The sequence below is a fragment of the Topomyia yanbarensis genome, chromosome 2 (assembly GCF_030247195.1).
Source record: "Topomyia yanbarensis strain Yona2022 chromosome 2, ASM3024719v1, whole genome shotgun sequence".
NCBI classification, from domain to species: Eukaryota; Metazoa; Arthropoda; class Insecta; order Diptera; family Culicidae; genus Topomyia; species Topomyia yanbarensis.
Genome location: NC_080671.1, coordinates 358,071,345 through 358,094,469, shown reverse-complemented (window position 1 = coordinate 358,094,469; position 23,125 = coordinate 358,071,345). Strand labels below are relative to the sequence as shown.

General features: G+C 42.0%; 1 protein-coding gene across 9 annotated transcripts in view; it reads left to right on the top strand.

Moving 5' to 3' along the window:
- LOC131684319 (uncharacterized) overlaps positions 1 to 23,125 on the top strand; it is a 350,826-nt gene that overhangs the window by 300,556 nt on the left and 27,145 nt on the right. For all 9 annotated transcript variants that reach the window (XM_058967078.1, XM_058967079.1, XM_058967080.1 and 6 more), the window contains 3 exons: positions 8,102 to 8,334; positions 8,433 to 8,782; positions 8,881 to 9,129. In XM_058967078.1, the coding sequence (XP_058823061.1) occupies positions 8,102 to 8,334; positions 8,433 to 8,782; positions 8,881 to 9,129 (832 nt within the window). The remainder of the gene's footprint in view (positions 1 to 8,101; positions 8,335 to 8,432; positions 8,783 to 8,880; positions 9,130 to 23,125) is intronic.

Sequence of the window (23,125 nt, the reverse complement as noted above, 5' to 3'; positions counted from 1 at the left end):
AAAAGTGTTATAGTGACGCCGTAAAAATCGAAAGAGAAAGTAAACAAAGAGAGTAACTCATTGCAGATATGACGTTTTGAAAAAACGCTCAAGATTTATCGATGTAGAGTTTAAGCGGAAATGTCTCTCTCATTTTCATTTTCGTTTGTCGTTTGACATTTCTCGATGCGTTATTTTTCGGTGCATCGTTTTTTTTCGCGAGAAGGATTTTTTCATGTTCCTATCGCAATAGATTAATAGATTCATGAATACGAGGGTTATTATTCAAAACTATAGCAACTTCAGACATTATTCCTACAGAAGACAAAACAGCAAAAGGTAAAGTAACAAAAAACCTCGAATTAAAAAAAATAGGAATAATGTCTGAAGTTGCTACTGTTTTGAAAAATAACCCTCGTATTCATGAATCTATTTGTGCTTCCAAAAACTAGTTCGCGTCGAATATATACATGGCGTTATATTAGAATGTTTGGTATGGTTAGTGTGGTTGTTCCCTGGACATGTTTAGTAATTTTGTGATCCTTGTTCATAGTTTTGGAATACACAGCCGACAGTTGAACGATGTTCATGATTGCAAAAGGTTATTCGCGATTTTTGTGTTTTTTCATCAAGTTACCTTAATATTTTATTCATGAGTTTGCTATCGGATTTTTCTGTCAGAGTAGCGTGATTTATGTCCATGATTTCAGGATCTTAGTCTAGATTTTCGTAATTTCTATTTCGTGGTATTTTAGTCATGAGTAATTTCTATTTCGTGGTATTCGAGTGATTCATGCTCATGATTTCAGGATACTAGTCACGATTTTCGTGTGAGTAATGTGAATTATATTCATGATTCCAGGATCTTTGTCACAATTTTGATAATTTCTAATCACGTTATCGTGAGATTTTAGTCACGAGTAGAGTGATTTATGTTCATGATTTCAGGATCTTAGTCACGATTTTTGATATTTATTTGCACGTTATCATGATATTTTATTCTAGAGCTTACTTTCGAATTTGACACGTGGAGTGATGTGACTGATGTTCATGATAGCAGCAGTTTTATTATGATATTCGTAATTTTTTCGCCATATCCCGATCTGTTATTTTTTTGGTAATTATCGGTTTGTGTACTCGGAGTTTATCGACAATATAAATAGGGGCATAAATGTGTGACTAATAGGCGGGATCTTGTTCTATGAATTATATAACGAACACGATTTATCGCTCTATAATGTATTTTTGGTGGTCAGCGTAGTTTTCTTTTTCTGTTGCTTTACGCTTGTCCGGACCTGCCGTAGACTCAGACTGATTCGCATTTTTAATACCAAAAAACCTTGACTCCTACGGTAGCAGACAAAGGGTTAAGTCGCCGGTAAACTCTAAGCTTGCTCAAATGACCCTTCCACGCTTTTCTATACTTTCTCCCTTCAACTCCTTGCTCTCCCTTGAGTACTATGGCTCTTAATATTGAAAAATATACTTCACTTTCCAGTCCCTTGCTAATTAAATGCCGTAACAACAGTTGACAATTCACGAATATATGAAAAATATTTTATGATTTAGCTAACTCATGAATGGTAGGTCGTGGCTATTATTCTAGGTATCATGAAACAGTTCACGACCACGCGAATATTTTACGATTTCGTCAAATATTTCATGGACACGAATGGTAAATCGTGACTAGCATACTAGGGATCATGAACCAGTTCACGAATACATGAATAACATTTCATGATTTGGTAAACTCTTTCTCGAGCACGGATATTGGATCATGACCAATATATTTAGAATAATGAATTGGCTCACGAGGATTGTATGGATTCAAGAATAAAATTTCGGGTTTCGAGAAATAGTTCACGAGAAAGTATCCAGATTGTTTAGATTTTGTGAACTAAAGTTCCTAAAGCTATGAATAACATCATAAGTCAACCTTTGGTTTTATGAATAATGTTCATAAAGTTGTGTACTAGTTCACGTACAGAAGATCGATTTAGTAATGACATTTATTTATTTTATTTTATTTATCATCTGACCTAATTGGTCTTAATGAATGTGGGGATGGGGAAAAGCCAATTTGAGTGAAACATTAACTCTTCTCAAATTGGCATAAAAACCCCATATATTTTCAATTGAATACACAATACAGAACTTAATAATAACAATAATAACTTAACCATAAAAATAAAAGAAAAAAAATGTAACAAAACAGGCTAATACAAAAAAGTAAAGAAGAAGTAAAAAAATATATAAAAAGAAAAGCAGCAAATTAAAACAGATTAAAAAGTCGTCGGTAAATAACTGTCAAGTCAGAGACTCCTTAGCAGCCGGTTCTTGAAAGTGGTGGATGACACGTTGAAATCGAAATCCGCAAACACATCGTTGAATATGGCAGACATGAAACGAATCGGATCATGACCACCATAATGGGAGTTCCTATGTTCCAACAGCAAAAAGCTTCGTTGACGGAGCACACGTTCTGGTACGTTCTGGTGCATAGATGTGGAGTTGACTACTGGGCTACTCTACTTCTTGTTTCAAGCGTGTGGTGACCTAATAATATACAGCGGTCTTCGTACGGCGGAAGATTAATAGGGTCCTGCCACGGAAGGCGTCTTAATGCATAACGAACGAATTTTCTTTGAATGGCTTCAATTCTTGCTATCAATGTTGCGTGATACGGACACCATATTATGGAGATAGATTCCAATATCGACCGTACCAATGCGCAGTACAGTGAGCGAAGAAATTTTAAACATGAATCCCATCTGGCGGTTTGCCTTGTTAATTATATAGTCGAAGTGAGGTCGGAAAGTGAGTGCAGAATCCAAAGTGACTCCAAGGTCACACACTTGTCGTACACGCTCAAGATGTTGATCTCCAATACAGTAGTCGTACGAAATTGGCTTGTGCTTGCGATGATACGATATTACACTGCACTTGTGAATACTAATTGTAAGCGAGTTTAAGGAGCACCAGTCATTGAAAGTGTCCAAGAGCTGTTGTCAAGCTAAGCACTGATACACTTGACGATCATGTATAATTTAACGTCATCAGCGTAGAATATACGACAACCCGGAGGTAATACCGTGGCTAGATCATTGATAAAGAGTGTGAATAAGAGTGGACCCAAGTTACTTCCTTGGGGAACACCCGAGTTGTTCGTAAAAGGGGCAGAGAACACACATCCAATTTTTGCTACAAGTGTTCGATCTCTCAGATAAGATTCGAGCCAACGGATCAGGTCAAGAGACACTCTTAATAACTTCAGCCGTTCCAAAAGTATTGCGTGATCAGCTCTGTCAAATGCTGATTTCAAGTCGGTGTATACAGTGTCAACCTGAGCACCAGCGTCCATATTACGTAAGCAGAATGACACGAATTGAGCGAGATTCGTGGAAGTTGATCTTTTTGCGATGAATCCGTGTTGATCAGGAGAAATGTAGCTTTGGCAGGATGCATAGAGCACATCGCTCATTATGATCTCAAAAACTTTGGAGCAGGCACACAACGATGTAATTCCTCTGTAATTTTCAACATTTCGCCGATCTCCTTTTTTGCATACAGGAAATATAATTGATCTTTTCCAGCTGGAAGGATAACGACAATGCCTGAAGGAACTGTTGAATAGAGTTGTCAGCGGTAAAATTAGTAAATTCGCGCATTTCTTGAGAACACATGAAGGTATGCCGTCAAGACCAGGAGTGACTGAATATTTTAGCTTTATTATACCTTTGACATTTGTAGAGCCATGTCTTTTAAACATAGTGCATATGCCTTTTGTCGTTTTTCTTAATACTGTTTACCAAAACAAATAAAATATTTCAAGGGTCGATAAAAGTGATTGGAGGCTCGTAAAATAAGACTGCTCTACAAAACAGAAAATCTTAAGTGTACCGAGACCACATACTGTTTTTTGGAAAGAAGAATAAAAAATATGAAAAATGTTTTTTCCGTTTGTTTCTAGTACGTCAGGATCGGTTTTTATGAGCATTTGAAGGTTTTTGAGTGCTGTAAAATGGCGTTTTTCGTTTGTTTCTTGTATGTACGTGTACTAATTACGCCATCAATTTAGCACTCAAATATACGTTATAAATAGCCCCTTATTTCACTTTTTTTTATTTTAGGAAATTTTCTATCCCACCTGGCTATTTTTATAATTGATAATTCAAAAAATCTTTAAATGCTCTTAAAACCTATTCCGACATACTAGAAATAAGCTGATATTGCCATTTTCCGTCATTTTTCTTTTTTTCTAAACGAAAAACAATATTCAGTCTCAACCCACTCAAGTTTTTATGACAAGTAACGTTTTAAATCTAAAATTAAAATGAATCCTTTATTTTAGAAAATGCGATAAACGCGTGATGCTTTATTGTTGAAAAGACTCTGATAACAGTATAAATTAATGATATTTCAATGAAAGTAAATAAAACTGGTTAATTTTTTTTTATACCGAATTCAAGAAGTGTGCAAAGTAGCTCCCAGCTAGTCCACAAAAAATATTTTTGAGCGCTATATGAACAACATTTTTATGTGTGAACCAATTCTGCTCATATTTGGCATAAATAATAAATATACGATGACGATAAATCTGTGCTGATATGGTACAAATCCATCGATTATTAAAGGAGTTATAATTCGTCAAAATTGAAAAATTGATAAAAAGTGCGCAAAGAAGCCCCGCGCGACGGTACATCATTAGTACACTTTGCACCTATACACATTGGCTCGCCAGCCACGAAGCTGATTAGATACGTGTCGACGGTGACACACTTGAAACAAAATAAAATATCATATTGTATTCTTGCTAACTAATTTTGACAAGCGAGGGTGGGTATGTGAGGAGGGTGAAAAACCGACGAACGAACCACTCTCCAGCTCAATTTGGGATTCCTTGTGATGTAGCGGTGGTATAAAGATGATGGGGTTGAGAAGGAGAGGGGTATGAATAATGGATAGGGTTTGAGGGGGGTGCAATGAAGGGAATATACAAAGGTGGTAATCAGAGAGGGGAGGGGCGTGTAACCCCTCTTCGTGCACCACTAGCTACGCTCCTGTTAAAATCCAGAAACCTTATGTCAGTAAAAAATTAGCGACGTTTTTTAGAGTGATTGCATGTCTTTTCGATATGAGAAAGGCAACACGTGTTTGTTCCACGATTTTGGGAACAATTTTTTCCCGCGTAATAAAAGTCAGTATAGGGTTAACTAGTACATGACGGAAATCGAAGCTTGAAGCAATTTTTAAATCCAAGATGGCGCCTTCCGATTCAGCTAAATTCACTATAACCTCAAGAATTTGATATTTACCGAATAAGATTGACTAGTACTTGACGGAAATCGATGTTTTGAAGCCATTTTAAAATCCAAGATGGCGACTTCTGGATTTGATCAATTATCTCAACCTTAACCTCAACAATATGAGTATTTTTGGAATGGAATAATTTTGTGCTTGACCCGATTGTATCAGTCCCTACCTTTGATTTTGTCTATCCTCGATTTTGACAGCTTTTTGACCCGATTTTTTCAGCCTTATATGAAATTCGATTTGATGGGCTCCATCAGACGAACCAAGCAAACTTCGAGTAAATCCTGTCGTGAGCATATGTTTTTTTTATCTCAAAGATGCAAAATGGGCAAAAAAATCTTTTTTGCCTTTCTTATATAGAAAGGTTAGTCTCAAATGAAAGGTGCAACCTTCCCATCGGCTGCTATTGAATTTTGGATCGATCGAAATTCTGGTTCCGGAATTACGGGTTTAAGAGTGCGGCCACACAGAAATTTCTCATATAAACTATAGGAAAAATTAAAAATAGAATTTTCATTTTTGATGCTAAATGTCTTTAAGGTGCATAAAACGTAATTTTTTTTTGACTCGCATAAGGTTTCTGGATTTTAACTGGGGCGTAGTTGATGGTTTACGGAGAGGTATTACACCCTCCCTCTACTGTTCACTCCCTTCTCTTAAAAATCTCCTTAAATCACCCCTCAGATCACCATCCCATCCTGCCCTCATACCCCTCCCTTTCAACCCCATCATCTTTGAACCACCACTATATCACAAAGCATACCAATTTAAGCTGGGGAGTCGTTCGTTCATGGGACTTTCGCCCTCCTCACACACCCACCCCCGCATGACAAAATGAGTTAGCAAGCAGATAACATTGATCTAATGGTGATTAGGCTAATGAAGGCTATTTTTTGTTTCAAGTGTTTCACCGTCGACACGTAGCTCATCAAGTTCCTGGCTGGCAAGCCAGTGTGTATAAGTGCAAAGTGTACTAACAATGTAATGGACATTTCCACAATTATGTTGAACATTAACAGCCACCGAGCCATAGTTTAGAGAAATGAGAAAGGCACAATTGCACCGCTAGGTAGATTAAAACTGGTTTTTTTTCAGTTTAATATTAATAAAAGCCCCTCTTACTACGAAACCCTTAAACATACGCAATTCCAACTATCTACAAGAAAAGTACCTGACACAAGGAAAAATTAGGACGCACACAAATACCTCTTTTATAAGATTCTGCATTTTATTAAAACGTTCACCGGATAAAATCCGCACCGACACGATAGAAATCATGAGAAATTCGTTGTGTGATAGAAAAGTGAACGTTGACGATTTATTAAAATATTAGCAACGCTCCTCATAGTGGACTATCCGGAGTTCAAGTAGCTTATTTGGCCAATCGTATCAATACGACAAATGATAAATTCTTCAAATTCTCGGCAGCCGGCTACTCAGAGCAATTATTATATGATAACACTATTGGCAACACTTACGAACAACTCTCCTCCTTGTAGAGGATTCCTCGGTCTCTAGCAGCGACATGTGTCGGACTAACATTGCTTTCTTTTCCTGAAGAGCAGCATTCGGACGTGGCCGGTATTTATCGGCATGCAGGTATCAATATAGAGTGCACAATGTGGCTCATCATGTTATTTTCAAGCTCTCTATTGGTCCTGATCAATAACGTAGTAGCAACCACGGGCACACTCTTATGCTGTTGCTTATGCTTTCACCCGCATTTGTTGAATTTTGTGTTGCGACGTGAGCAGAAATATGATTAAGGATAGCATTACATTTGTAAGAAAAAAGTTTTGGGGTGTCCCAAAATTCCTTGTCTGAAGAAAAAAACTTGTTTATTGGAATCCATGTTGGGCTAAGTATCAGTCTATCTCAACAAAACTCAACTTTCCAACTTCATGAAAAACACCCTGTTTCGCACGTGTGGGTGAAATCCCCCCTAACTACAGAAGCAACAGTCAATCACAATCTTTTCCTCCTCTCTGTTTAATGGGGCAAGAGTAATTTCATAGCTGGCATCAGTAGTTTAGTTGCAACATTATTGTATATTCATTGTCAAGCAACATGTTGCAGCACTTCCCAACAGAAAAGGATGTCAGCTGCAACAAGTCGATTATATAGAATAATTGTTGATAACGATATTGGACCTGCAGAATGCAGAAGATAGAATAATGAATTAATAAAATTTTCAAATACCTTCAAGGGAGTCGCTATAATAGATAGTGAAGCATACAATTTTTATGATGATGATGATGAACGGTCCAGTCCGGATTCCATTAAAGCATCAAGATTTTGAATTAATCAACGTCTGCAATGAGCGATGAGCATCTGGGATGAGCTGCGCGTTACGCGCCTTCCCGTGGGATTGACGTCGTTGACCCAGAAAGTAGGATAAAGTTAATTCCTTCAATGCACAAGGAGAACCTCAAACACTTTTCACCAACAGTGAAAAGTTTCTTAATAATCCTTGTTTTATCGGATGAATAAAGGGAGTGTTACACTGTTGCATCTACAATGTTCTGATTACTTGACGCTCCCGTATTTTACAAACTCAAATGCGTAACTTGATCCTGCTCTACCGAGATAAAAAATTAGTACGAAAATTGTTTTAATTTTAAATGCATTGCTTCATTACTGCCGGTCCGTTGAAAGTTAAGACCAAGATTTTATTTTATACTAAGACGACACCGAGCTTTCCCCCAGCGCAAGACACAAACTGCTCATTGGATGCAATTACTGCCCTGTCCCGTGATCATTTGAGCTGATTTTTATTACATCTTTCATTTTTTCTCCTTCCCTGCGACAGGATACTTTCCTCTGCAGTCGGAGTACTGCCTGGTGTGGATCTGTCTGGATGTGCTGTTCTGCACCGCAAGCATCATGCATCTGTGCACAATATCGGTGGATCGATATCTTTCGCTGCGCTATCCAATGCGGTTCGGGCGGAACAAGACGCGAAAGCGGGTAGTGCTGAAGATAAGCTTCGTGTGGCTACTATCGATCGCAATGAGCCTGCCGCTGAGCCTAATGTACTCGAAGGTAATTGAAAGGGCTATTTCTTCCCGGTCCCATCGGGATGAGCCCGCATTTGCGATTGATTACTTCTCTTTCTCGCTTTTTTTTTTGTAATTATCCAGAATCATGCTTCCGTGCTGGTGGAGGGCACCTGCCAGATACCGGATCCGGTCTACAAGCTGGTCGGATCAATAGTATGCTTTTACATACCGCTTTGTGTAATGTTAATCACGTATACCCTGACGGTTCGTCTGCTCGCTCAGCAAAGTCAAAATCTGGGCGGTGGAGCCGGTTCCAGTGGTTGGTCTAGTGGTTGGCTTGGCCAAACGCCGGCACTCGATCGACGGAATACGTGGAAACGAATCATTAAACTTAGTCTGCCATCAACGCCGAATCATGCACACTCGGCGGCCTCGACTGACACGGAACTGTCGACACTGGACAATCACGATCTGTGGTTACTGGAATCAAGGTATGTTTATTTCAAAACTATATAGCATCGTTGCATACTGAACTTTCATTTTTTATTATTTTGCATTCCTCTTCTCGTGTCGGTTATAATACCGACAGCATTCCGGAACCAACTCCTTCCACCATGACGGCACTGCACCAGTTTGGCGAAGAGATGCTGAAACTGTCGCGTGGGTTGGAAACCGTGACATGCAGCAAAAATAATAGCACTATAGTTCAGAACACCGCCGCGCATACCACCGGAAGTGGGATTCCAGCCGTGCAAATTTCATGTGGCACCCGGAATAATAGCCACGACCATGACGATGGGAAACCAAGTTCGACGGATTCGAAAAAAAGTTCCTTCAGGTATGTAACTATTTCGTGACTGAAAACATGACCGGCTTTTTAGCAGAATCATTTCAACTCAAGAAAACATGTTTCAATCCACCTAGAGGCGCAACTGTGCGTTTCTCATTTCTCCAAACTATCATTCATTATGGCTAATTCTGTTTAATATAATTGCGGCAATGTCTATTACTTTCGTAGTACACTTCGCATCATTATCGCCTGCCACGAACTTGATGAGCTACGTATCGACGCTGAAACACTTTGAAACAAAATAAAAAGACAAAAATGGACCAAAAAGTCCAAAAATTTTCGTTAAAAATTTGTTTTCGAGATTACATAAAATATCCACGTTTTATGCATTTCAAAGACGTTAGGCGTCAAAATTATTATTCGAAATTTTTCTTTGCTCTCATTTTTGAACATTTTACAGTATATAGAATCAAGCCGTCGTAGGCGTCCAATATGTTCAAAGCGACTGATTGAACATTGTTGATCTAGACTGGCAATTCCATGTAAAGGGCGAACACGAAATTATTGCGATACATTCAACAGGGCATAACTTTTTTACCATTCGGTAAAAATCAACTAAATTTTGCACACTTCTCATTGATGTGTATTGTTTACATGCTGTCAAACGCGAAGTCGTGTTTTTCGATTCAACGAAAATGGAGGTGAACCAACGCGAGTCGAGAGAACAAATTCCTTCCAAACACCTGGAATTTCCTGACCTGTCGCACCGGCATGCCGCGGCAGTTGGAAAAAATGTTGAACATTCACCATTAAACCGTCTCCAGAGTGTTGAAGCGGTTCCAGGAGCGGTTGACGTTGGACCACGGCAAAGGAGCTGGAAGAAAACCGGGACCGGAGAACAAAAAGACGGAGGGAAAGGTGAAGCGGATGATTAAAGAAAATCACAACGTCTCAAGCCGTGATTTGGCTAAAAAGACCGGCATGTCGCAGAGCTACGTCCAGAATGTAAAGAAGAGAGCTGGACTACATACATACAAGGTACAGAACTTCCCAAACCGCGATGAGCGGCAACAATCGACGGCTAAAACTCGGACACGGTAGCTCTACGAGAAGATGCTGACAAAATATGGCTGCTGTGTGATGGACGACGAAACGTATATAAAAGCCGATTTTAAGCAAATTCCGGGGTTGGAGTTTTTCACCGGCAAGAGCAAGTTCTATGTGGACGACAAATTTAAGAAGAATAAAATGTCGAAGTTCAGCAGGACGAAGCTCAGCTATTTTGGCCAGATTTGGCATCATGCCACTATTCTAAAAGTGTCTTGGAGTGGTATGAGACCTATTCTGTCCATTTTGTTCCAAAGGACATGAATCCGCAAAACTGTCCGGAGCTGCGCCCGGTGGAGCAGTACTGGGCAATGATGAAGCGGGAACTTCGGAAGAACAAGAAGACAGTCAAAGACGAGAAGGACATGTTAAGAAAATGGAAAAAAAAACTGCGAAACTGGTACCGGATGACACTGTAAAGACTTTGATGGAGGGCATCAAGCGAAAATGCGTTCAATTTTACACTCAAGGCTCCATCGATTAACTTTTCTTTTGATTTTTGAAGTAAATATATGTATAAAACTACCCTAAAATTTTGGTTTGATTTTAAACATTATAAGAAAATTGGTATGACATTTTCAGTGTCGCAATAATTTCGTGTTCGCCCTTTATTTGTGCACAAATTTTAATAAATTTGGTATCATTTTGATACAATGGTGGTACCAGTTTATGCAGAAAATTGCAGTGTAGCCGCACTCTTCAACTATAACTCCGATTGTTTATGAAAATCGGTCTAGTCATCTCTGACAAACAGAGGTGATATTTTGCCGCATTTTGTTACACATACACATACACAGGGGTAAAGGGCAACACGGAAGGGGTTCAAGAGCTCCCTCCCTCTTGGACCTACCGCGAGTTGGGGAGTTTTGCTAGAATATGGTGGGGTTTAGGATATGCCAAACCTCTAGAAAATCCTCCGAAAACAACTCCAACGAAGCGTGCCTGAATCGCTTCTACTAAGACCCTGAGATTCCAGCAATTAAAGATCTTAGCAATGAAAGTACTCTGGCCCGACCGGAGTACTAACCGGCACATAAGCATGGACGCCAGTAACATCCTGATTGCGGCACCCTGGCCATGGCGAACATTAACGGATAGGACACCATTCACGAATCGGAAGACAACTTTGGGCTGACAGGCGTGCTGTTCTACTCCCTGAGTAAGGAAGAATGACACCGACTAGAAATGGCGTGTGGGCCAGCAGCATGGCTGCATCCGTCCCGTAAAAATCTTGGCAATTCTCCGGATATGTTAAAAGCTCGTCGCTTATAGTTGGTGGTACTAAGTTCGGATGAATCATTCTAGATTTGACGCCGCTGTGGCCATAAACACTACCCCCTTATGAAGGGTAGTGTCAACCCTAGCATGACCTACCTAATTGCATAGATAACCATGGAATCACAAGAAGCGACTACGTACAACGAGTGGAGATAGCGGGCCGGAGTTGGGACCTATTCGACAGAGGTAGTTTGGTGAGTTCACCACACCAGCAGCAACTGAAGTTATTCAGTAAAAGCAGGAGGAGGAAGAGACAGTAGTAACAACCAGAGTAGAGTGGGGTGAAGAAGCCGAAAGCAGTGGTAGCAAAGTGCTTGGTGGAAAAGCTTCACACGTTTGTGGACGCAATAAACAATGTCCATAAACGTGTTAAGTAGATGGTTTTCTGAGTCCGAAAGGCGCTTAGTGTCTGCTGTGAAGGAGTACGAAACAGCAACGCTGAGCGCTGAGGTAGCTGAACGTGCATTGACGCCGGTAAAGGCCTCCTTTCTCTCAGTTCCTCCGAAGCAGTAGATAGAGAAGACGCCAGATTCAATGACTCGAAAGAGTTCCCCACAAAGATATGCAAGGCAAATGCGCGAGGACGCCTCCACTGCCAAAGGGAAGGACGCCACTCAACGGTGAGAGCGCTGGAATAACGTTGTAGGTCGGAAGGAGAAACAATGGAAACAGCAAAAGCGAAAGGAAGAGAGAAAACTGGAGCAGAGGAAGTAAAACCACCGACTCGTCATAGGGCGCCAAAGGGAGATGCCGTGCTCGTCAAAGCTAATGAAGGATTGAGGTCAAAACGTGGTCGATTCCACGAATAAAAGCTGGACTATGCAGGTGATTATGATCAAAAGGCATTTCGGCCGGACGGCGGGATCGAGAACGTGGATGCAGCTGATCTAACAAGAAGGATTGTGACCGCTTGTGACGCCACAATCCCGCGAAAATTGGAAAGCCGCTCAGTATCTGTCACAGCTCCTGTTGGGTCACGGCTGTTCTAGGAAGTATCTTCATCGGTTCGACACGAAACGTCACTGTTGTGCCCTAAGTGTGAGGAGACACCGGAGCGTGTGGTCTTAGAATGTTAAAAGTTCGAAGCAACGCGCAGGGAGATGCTTTCAACAGTAGGACAGGACAGCGGAAATGGCTTTATGATCAGCGAGTAACGGTTTCGAGAAAGCAATCATTGCCGGAAAACTCTGCACCGGAGTAGACTAGGTCCACCACCGGAGACTAGTCGAGCAATCTGCGAAAGGCATAAGTCGTAGCGAACTGAATACCAAGCTCCACTCTAAATCGCCGAACCGACCCCGGCACCTCACGAAAACCAAAAAAAATCGGTATCGATTCAACTACTTTCACTCTCTGTCAGCGTAGACTAAGTAGACCGCGACCAGACACAACCAGTAGCAGATCGTGGGGGTATCTGCGAACTGCATGCACTGCTCCACCGGAATCGCCAATGACCTTTGCCCCAGGCTGGTTGGCTCGGCTTCGGGAGAACTGCTCTCGCAGGAGAATTCTTCGAGTAGGCAGGGGCCATCGTAGGGGACTAAACTAAGTAGTTCGCGAACAAGTCACGAGCTGAATGGCTCATCGAGGAGGTGCGGTACGAGAAGGGAGTAAAAGAACCTAAAGGAGTTGCGGTGCTATATGGTACAAGAGAGCTGAGTCGTAGTGTTGAATGGACCAAGGGGACCGAAGATCAATCCCCGGTGGGATCTTTGGTCGTATGCTGATAGGGAGCGCCGCTTCCTACACCACTACAAGCCAACTACGGTTCTATCAATAAGAAGAATTTTGGCCATGCGATCGCCCGAGGAGGGCACCCCAACTACTGCTAGTATGGAGGTGGAACAGCGGATTCTAGGAGAGACGAGTCCCACGGACTGCAGCTACGCGCGAACGGATAGAGGAGCCATGGACAACACACATCAATGAATGCTGCACCTGTGTGGAATGAAGCGACTAGGAGACGTCAGTCGCGCAACCTCACGAGAACACAGATGGGTAGGATCATATGAACGACGGAGATAAACAAATTCGTGATTGATGATTATATTCTTAGCACATCGCTTGAGACCGACATGAGTGGACGACCTCAAATACTCGAGATGTTCGATGAGGCCTATCCAGAGTTTGGCGGACGTCTGAATCAGAACGCGATGGACGAAAGGCGTAGAGAAATCATCCGCAACAATATGCTCACCACAGCCGAAATCAATCTGTTCCAGCAATAAGGGCAGCCCCAGCATTACCGGGAAAGGCGAGTCCTCCATGACAGCGGAGATCGGAGAGTCGCATCTCGAACAAACGCGCTGCTATTGGAAGTCCGATCGCGCCAAATTAAGTTATCATGTGGCTGCGATCATTGCACTTAGCGAGCTTCGCATACTGGAAGCTTACCAGCTGTCGGAGGAACTCCACATACTAGTACATCAATTAGGTGTCTTATTAAAAAGGGTGAGGCGTTACGCTGACTCTGTAAAGAGACGACAACAAAACCGGATGTTCAGTGATAACGAGCGATCGTTCTAGGACCAAACCAGCAACGCGAAGCCCGATTTCAACGAAGGTCGACCGGATATCGGCGATGTCGGTAGCATTTGGACCTATATTTGGGAGGCCCCGTGCAACATCCCTTAGGGCAACCGTGACTAAAGCGCGAGGAGGAATGGGCAGGCGAAATTTCTTCAAGATATCAGCTGTCTCCGTCGAAACCAATGATGTACACGAGGTTACACGGTACCATAGGAATTGGGCGGCACCTGAACCAGACCGCGTTCAATACCTTTAGTACAAGAAGCTATCCGTTGTACATCCCACGATGGGTGTATGTTTCAACAGAGCGTTACGCGAACCACGCTTATTGGTTATCTACACGACGATCTCAAGTTCTATGCTGACTCCTGAATGACTGAACAACTGGGTGTAGTCATGAAACTAGTGATACATCGTCATGAGTTTGGCCTAAAGAAATGCTGATATGTTCAGCTACTATCAATGCGATGGATGAACACTGATCGCTACGTGATCGATGAAGGCGAGATGATGCGGTATACATCGGAGGAGAAGATTGCAGCGTGGAAGAAGTGCACTGTGCCCACCCGTATCCGTTGGAGCAGCCGTACGTCTACAAAGCTTCATCAAACCTGTGGCTCAAGCGAGGTAAACTCTCTTCAATGATCGTGGCCGCTATAATTGCCATCCGGGACAGGATAACGTCGACGAGGAATTATGTTTGGCAACAAGACCTCGAGAAAATATGTCGGATGTGTCATTCGTCGCAGGAGACCAGCAACTGCGTTATAGCAGGTTACCGCGTACTAGCCAACGAAGACTACATCGAGCATCACAACAGCATTGCAGCATTGCTAAGGTGATCTTTTCAAGGAAATTTTTGCCGAACGACTGTTACTTGCCTGTGTCTGTTCTAAAAAATTCCTGTTTCAAACTCTATTGGGATTGCACTGTTCTATCGGACAAATTTCTACACCACAACCACCCAGGTATACTGGTCTATGACAAGAGTCGACGCAAAGTCAACGTAATTGTTGTCACCGTTCCACAGAACTACAATCTGATAGATACTTACGGTTTCACTTTCGCTAATATTATATCCATGACTTTAGCATAAAGCACCCTAACCCAACTGGAGTGTCAACTGCCACAGTAGAATTGATACCAGAAAGATCCTAATTATGGTATACTGGCTGCAGAACACGGATAATTGATCCACAGACCGACAGCCACGCGATTCCACTGCCGTAGTACGGATGGGTGACACTTCCTCGAAACGGTGAGTAGGTTAATGATACTGGCTACCCCCGTTCCGTTATAACCTTGGTAGGTCTTCAAGTACCTTATCCGCTGAAAGTTGGTTCCGTTGAACGTTCCTTACTAGTGCCGATCCGATACCTCATAAAGAACCGCGCCAACCCTCGCATGCGACCTCACTGCTTGCAGAGGCAACCACGGGATCATATAGATGGGACTACTTACTGTAGCCTGTAGGTGCAGAATTTGCGCACACCGAAATCAGATATTACCTAAGAAGACCATGGTTGCCTAATGTGATGAAGCTTAGGAAAAAATCAAAGAGCTCTACGAATTCGTGAAAAGTAAGGTCTACATGCACGGACAGATCAGGAATTTGATGATTAGCATCAAATCCGCCATAGCAGCCGCCCAATGCGAATAGATGGCTTTGCTGAAGAGAGCTGGATACACCGTAAAGGCACTAAAAACTGTGGTGGTAGCGATCTTAGAAGCCCGTGAGACGCCAAAAGTTAATCGGTATTTCCGATCCGCGAAAAGAGTAAGGAATGTGAAGGAGAGGAGGAGGAACCGAAGAAACCCAATTAGGTTACAGAAAGACAGCAAAATGGCCGACTGATGGAAAGTGGATGGCGAGCTGTAGAAATCGTAGAAGAGAGGAGAAAGAAAATGGAAGGAAAGGGTACGTGACGAACACTGCGATCCTTAAAAGGGTGAGAGAGGATCCCAAGCTGAAGAAGCTAGGGGAGAACGTAGTAAGAACCAAGTGCACTCAGAAAGGTGAAGTGCTGTTCGAGCTGAAGAAAGAACCATTGATCCTGAGCTCGACCCATCGGGAACTCGTGGCAGAAGCGGTGGGAGCAGAAGCAAACGTGCAAGCTTTAGTTCAGGAAGCAGTGGTCGAGTGCAGGAATCTGAGCGAGATCACAACGGAAGACGAAATTAGGTTGAGAAGGCTAAGTCCACCTGCTACTAGGAGATGTGCAGTGAAGTAGACGCTAACCCCTGGCACAACGCTTACCGTGTCGTTATGGCCAAGGGTCCAATGACGCCAGTCTAAATGTGCGCTGACAAACTGAAAATTGTCGTGGAGGAGCTTTCTCCAAGCACGACTCAACCGCATGGCCGCCTACACCGTACGTTGATGCAGATGGTGGAAATGACAATCGAGTTTCCAACGACGAGTTTCTTAAAATGGCAAAAGGGCTAAAAGCGAAGAAAGCTCCCGAGCCGGATGGTATCCCCAACGAGGCACTGAAGACTGCGATCTTGGTGTTTCGGGACATGTTCAGGATAGTCCTACAGAAATGCCTGGACGATGGTTACTTCCCGGATAGATGGAAGATCCAGAAGCTGATTTTGCTGGCAAAACAAGGGATACCACAAGAAGATCCAGCATCGTATCGGCCTACATGCCTGCTGGATACTCTTGGTAAGCTCCTGGAAAGGGTCATCCTCAACAGGCTGACGACCTACGCTGAAAGTGAGAACGGATTATCGCAGAGGCAGTTCGGGTTCCGCAAAGGGATATCGACGGTAGACGCCATCCGCACAGTCATCGCGAGCGCGGAGAAAGCATCGAAGCAAAAGAGAAGGGGTAATCGCTAGTGCCCCGTGGTAACGCTTGAAGTGACGAACGCGTTCAACAGTGCCAGCTGGGAGGCGATCGCCGTAACGCTGCATCGTTTGCGGGTCTCGGAGTAGACTGTGCAAGGCTCTGAAAAATTTCGTTCACAACCGAATGCTGGTCTACTAGACAAGCATGGAGCAGAGGTCAATTTAGGGTCACGGCGGGAGTAGCTCAAGGCTCCACATTTGGCCTTACGCTGTGAAATATAATGTACAGCGGAGTGTTATCAGTGAAACTGTTGACTGCAAAGGAAATGGCTATCATTGAAACCTGGATGTCCAATGTCAAGTTACAGTTGGGTCACCACAAGACGGAGGTAGGTAGCGCTTGTCTACGTGTTCTGATCAGCTTCGAGGTACACTCAATTTAATTGCAGCAAACACTGAGACTCTTGAGTTGTACGCGAGGTAGCACTGGGTTCGGATCGTCGAGGCGCCGTCGAATCGGACGATATGCTCCACCGGCACCCTACCGGTTGGCCGGCGGAAGGGCCGAGAAAACAGCAAAAGAATCGGTTGCGAGGAACCCACCGTTGCTGTAATCTAGGTCTATGACGAGATGAATGGTGTGAGATGGTACTGATACTCGCTTCGGATCGTCCCGGCGCCAGCGTACATGCTCTATCCGGTATTGACCTTGGCATCCTACCGCGGAAGATAGAATAGCCAGGGTAATAGCTGACATCGTGTTGTTAAGACGAATACGTAGGAGTAGCAGCAGAACCCTGGCGACTAGCTGCCCCAAGCATCGTGATGAGATACCTAAAGCCAAAATGCAGAATACTGGCTCCATGGAAGTGCATACAGTGACAGTGACAAGCGAAAAAGAAATCGGTGAACTAGCAGAGACGGCTAACAAATGGGCGCCGGAAGTGCATAAGCACAGCCCTCCCTCGCAGTAGTTATTCCCAGGGAATCAACACATAAGAAGAAGCGGTAGCTCATTTAAATCACGCAGGTGGGTCTTTTAGCTGGCTGGCCTCCTGCCAGTCTCGCTACCTGAGTGATAAATGCAAGTGTCTGTTCGCACATTTTTGACCTTCTTCCTTTTTTTTCGAGAATTGTCCTACTGGAGCTGTAGAGCTAGGTTCTCGGAAGGGCTCCCCGTCAGAATCACATACTACAATTTGCAGACGAGACAGGAAATGTCGCCCACTAAAACACTGCATTAGGCCAATTGTAGCGGGCCGTGATTCTGAATGTGATATTCATTGTACGGTTCAGGTATGTGCGGGCGTAGGGACTCGCGATCGTGTGTATTATCGCGAAGAGCTCGAACATTTGTAGTTAACGTGTTCGATCGCGTGTGCGTTTGTGTGTTGCGTTTGCTAACGTGTATGTAACTTCGCGTGTATAAATTCTATTTTATAACCGTGTGCCTTTCGCATATTCGCGTGTGTTCTTGGATAATCGCGCGCGGACCGTGGGTCTAATACTTTATTTTTTGATGTACTGCTAAGATGCTAAAAGAGTGTGAGATCTTCCATATCACTAGAGTGCTCGGTGATGTAGCCATGGAACGTGTTGTCTAGTGGATATGCGCTTTATTTTTTTTTGGTCCTACTGAATGTATGGACCTAAGTTATTAGGACAGAGAGTAACGGATTCCGGACGTGACCGATTCATGAGCGCGCGAAAACGGACGTTTGTAGGTTCGTGTTTGAGACAGCGTTTGAAACTTCGTGAGTGCTAAATTGTTCTCCTTATTACCGGGGTATTATGTTGTTAATCGCAAAGGGCTTAAGCGTTCGTACGTCAACGTGTTTGTCACGTGTGCTCGCTTTCATGTTACTTCGCGTGTACAAGACTGGATTTTGTAACCATGTGGCCTTTCCTATATACGCGTGCGTTCTTGGATGGTCACGCGTACCTTCATTCTGATAGTTAGTTTTTGGTGTACAATTCACATTATGACAGGGAGTAAGTTACCCTATATCACTGGAGTCCTCGGTCATGTCGCCATGTAACGTGGTGTCCAGTGGATATGAGAGCTTTCTTTTTTTAATTGATCCAATTGAAGGCATGGACCTAGTCTGCTGATATCAAGGATAGAAACATCCGGAAGTGACCGATTCATGATCGTGCGAGTGCGGGAGTTTTTAGGTTCACGCTTGAGACCGCGTTTGAAAATTTATAGGAGCTGAGACATTCACTTTATCACTGGGATGCCATCATGTTTACTAGATCGCGGGTGTAGATGCCGGGAATGATCGCGAAGGGCTCAAGCATTTGTATATTAACGTGTTTGTCACGTGAATGTGACTTCGCGTGTATAACTTCGATTTTATAATGACGTAGTGTGTATTTTTGATTGATCGCACGCGGACCGTGAATCTGAAGCTTAATTTTTAGTGTATAGTAAAGATGGTAGTTCGTTTCCCCGTATCACTTGAGTTCCAGGTCATGTCACCATGGAACGTGTTGTTTAGTGAATATAAGCGTCACTTTTTTGATTGGTTCAACTGAAGGCATTAGTCCAGATTGGTAAAACTTTCGGACGTGACCATTTCATGATAGCGCGAGTGGTGGGTTAATGTTTGAGACCGCGTTTGGAAGTTTAAAGATGCCACGTTTACTTAACTACCGGGGTGTTTTCATGTAGGCGAAATCGCGGGCGTAAGTATATGTGGATTATTGCAATTGCATGGTCGCGTTTGTGGCCAGGTTTGTGTTATCGCGAAGGCCACGAGCGTTTGTACCTATATGAGTATAGATAGCGTATAGTAGAGATATACTAATAAAAGGAATCATAATATGCCGAATAAAGAAAAAAGACGCAAAGAGCTTGACTAGAAGTGTATAAATTGAACAATACTATTTTGGTATACATAAATAATGGAAAATCAAACTAATAGAGGTACAAAAGAAACAAACTAATGAAGCAGAATAGAAAAACATATGAAAGATGCAATTAAACTCGTCTAAATGCAGCAAATGTTGTATATTTATCATTAACGACAATTGCATGCTGTTAGACTTTCATCATGCTACGCTGGCCGGGAATGGATGACTCGCGTGCGTCGGTAAATTTATTTTACCCTAATTTATCCAACCCGATTTTTCCGAATGAATAGAACCAAATGCTCAGATTGATCACCAGAAATATTAGCCACTATTCTATCATATACGTCAGTTCTGCATCCATTCCCTGACCCAACTGTCACAAATACTCAGACGAATACATACATAGATAGACATACTACTAGCACATAACTGTTGTACACTAGTCCGAAAAACTACGATTATCACAAAGTTACAACTGATAGTTTTCTACTTATGCTACTTTATTAAATTAATTTAATTATTAAATTAATTTAATTGGTATATGCACGATGACGAAGTCAACCGATAAATGGACACACAATGACTCCCTACGTGAGCCCCGTCCACGAATACCACCAATAGAACAATATTTGCAAACACGGCTCGCAGCAAACGTCAATCTACGTCGATCCGCCAGTCGGCCACGACACCGCGCATAGACCAGTGGTTTAGCGTTGGTATGCGCAGGTGCAGAGTATGAAGCAACATATAACATAAAAAAGGCGCATAAGCCCTCTCGGTCTCCTCGATGCACCACTATCGAGGCGTAATGCAATACCCATCTTAAAGCAATTGATGCTTGATGATGTTTGCTATATCGTCAAACCCCCAATCCTTGGGGTGGGGCACATGTTTGACCTTCTTCCTCTACAAATAAACACAGATGTACTAAATCTCAACGTACTGAGTCGAATGATATAGGACACACCTCCGGCCAGGATTAGGTATTTTTATTTCAGAGCGATTGCATTACCTTTTGTATATAAAAATGCAAATTAGAACTAAAAATATTAGGGCGTTGGAACGAAAGCCAAAAGATGAAATAAAAAAGATACTGAAATACATATCAGTGGCAATGTGATAATATTTGTCTGAAATAATAACACCGTCGATCTCGACTCCACGAGAAGGCACATAAACACGGTTCTCCTCGTAACACGTCGCGAGCATTCGATAGATTTTCCACCAGCACCCTGAGCTAGTTCTTAACATTTTAATCATCACCGAATAATATTTTATCTGATCTCTGAATTTTTTTTAAAAGATACAGTCCTCTTACCACCAATGGCCGGAAGTAGTTCACAAATAGTCCGAACTAATTAAGTGGATGCAATTTCATCCGGCGGATTTCGTTGGGTTCATTAAACAAACGACGGGTTACGATACGAAAAAACGATTACAGTTTCTTTACAGAAAAGAATGTGCAAAAAATTGTTGAAAAGAGCAAAAAATAAAACAGGAAACTACGTTATGGACACTAGAGTGGCTCGAAAATGACACTAGAGTGGCTCGAAAATTTTTCAGCACAGCACTTTTTGAATTCTTTTTGTGGTCCCAAATGCCTGTGAAAAGTTTGGGAGCGGTCGGTTGCTTCCCGGGTTTGCGCATTGCGTTTAAAGTTTGTGTGGGATTTTATATGGGGAAATCAATTATTTTGCATTTACGTTAATAAAGATCGCTATTTCACTCAATATGAAAACCAGGTTTATAAAACGATAATTCAAACCTTGGTTAACAACTTTGTCGAAACCGGTAACTAGCTACGAGTTTTCAAAAAATAGTTATAACGATTTTAAAACTTATGGTTCAATCCAAATGCAGAAATTAATTATTTCTTCTAACACTGTCAGTACACCACGACACCGATACTTTAAACTTGAACAAATGAGAATATATTGATCGCAGAGACTTTGAATGAAATGTTCAGAATGAATTGCTGAATAACACAGACGTAGTCAGAAAATGAAAAGAAGAGGGAGGGGGGAGGCTTGTGTACTCCCCAGTTCCCTTTTTAGATAGTTTAGTATAACATAAGGAGCACATCTTCAACGCAGGTTTGTACCGTCGAATTAAAAATTAATCTTACGTGTTTGAGTGCTACTATTTAAGGGCTCTACTGTTATCTCATTTAAAATGGTACAACGGTTTATAAGTTTTACATATTTTAAAACCCTATTTCTTAGCCGGTCAGAGTCAGAATTTAAAAAAAAAATGCATTTCCTTAGATTCCTTGAAGTCTCGGAATTGTTTTTATTGAAGTTTTCGTTTTAGAATCTAGGAACGAAACCAGGATACTTACTTCAAACAAGCGTTTTTTGATGAAATTAAGTTAGGTTCACGCAAAACAGGTGATCTTGGTGGACCAGCAATATACTTCAGGTTAGAACCCAACGCGATTTCCAGACCTGAGTTAGTTTTTGCATCAAGCAAAAATAACATAAATTTGTAGGTGTAAATCCTAAATATTGTAAATGTTTTTTCCCACAACAAAGATGATTTATATTTGGGTCTATCAAAATATTAAGAAAGTTCAGTCGTTGACTTTTACAAGGACGTAATGATTCTTTGTCTTATACAAAACAATCTAAAAAGGGACTGGGGAGTACACAAGTAACCCCCCCCCCCCCGCTTCTTTGCATTTTCTGACTACGTCTATTTTATTCAGCAATTCATTCTGAACATTTCATTCAAAGATACCAAGTCTCTGCGATGAATATATTTTCATTTATCTAAGTTTTTAATGTCGATGTCGGTGGTGCACCGGCAGTGTTGGAAAAACTAATCAATTTCTGCATTTGGATTTTACCATAAGTTTTAAAATCGTTATAACTATTTTTTGAAAACTCGTAGCTAGTTACGGTCTTCGAAAAAGTTGTTAACCAGGGTTTGAACTATAGTTTTATGCAGCTGGTTTTTCATTATCAGTGAAATAGGGATCTTTATTAATTAAAATGCAAAATAATAGATTTCCCCATATAAAATCCCATGCAAACTTTGAACGCAATGCGCAAACCCGGGAAGCAACCAACCTACGAAACCCTTCGGCATCATGTTAAGAAATTCTAACAAGATCGTAGAGCACACATCAGGTAATCGTCTAAATGCAGACATTGACGAGTTTTCCCGAAGGGAAATCTAAAGGTGTTTTATATTTACCTTTTACTAATTTGATGGCTAAGACAATGAACATACAATTCCAAGTCGAGGAACAGCATGATTATATAGCCTTTCTGTATACGAATGTCGGACATCTTATTGGGTATTAAGTAACCGAAAGTTTACTCAGGACTGATTATACTGTAATAAATTTTCATGTACACCATCTTCCTAGCATGATCTTGATACCAAGAGACTCTACAATTAAGGTTCAAGTTACCTTTTTTAAGCATGTGTTAGAATTGAACGCTTGGTAGTGTGCGTAGGAAAAATTGTGTTCAGCTTT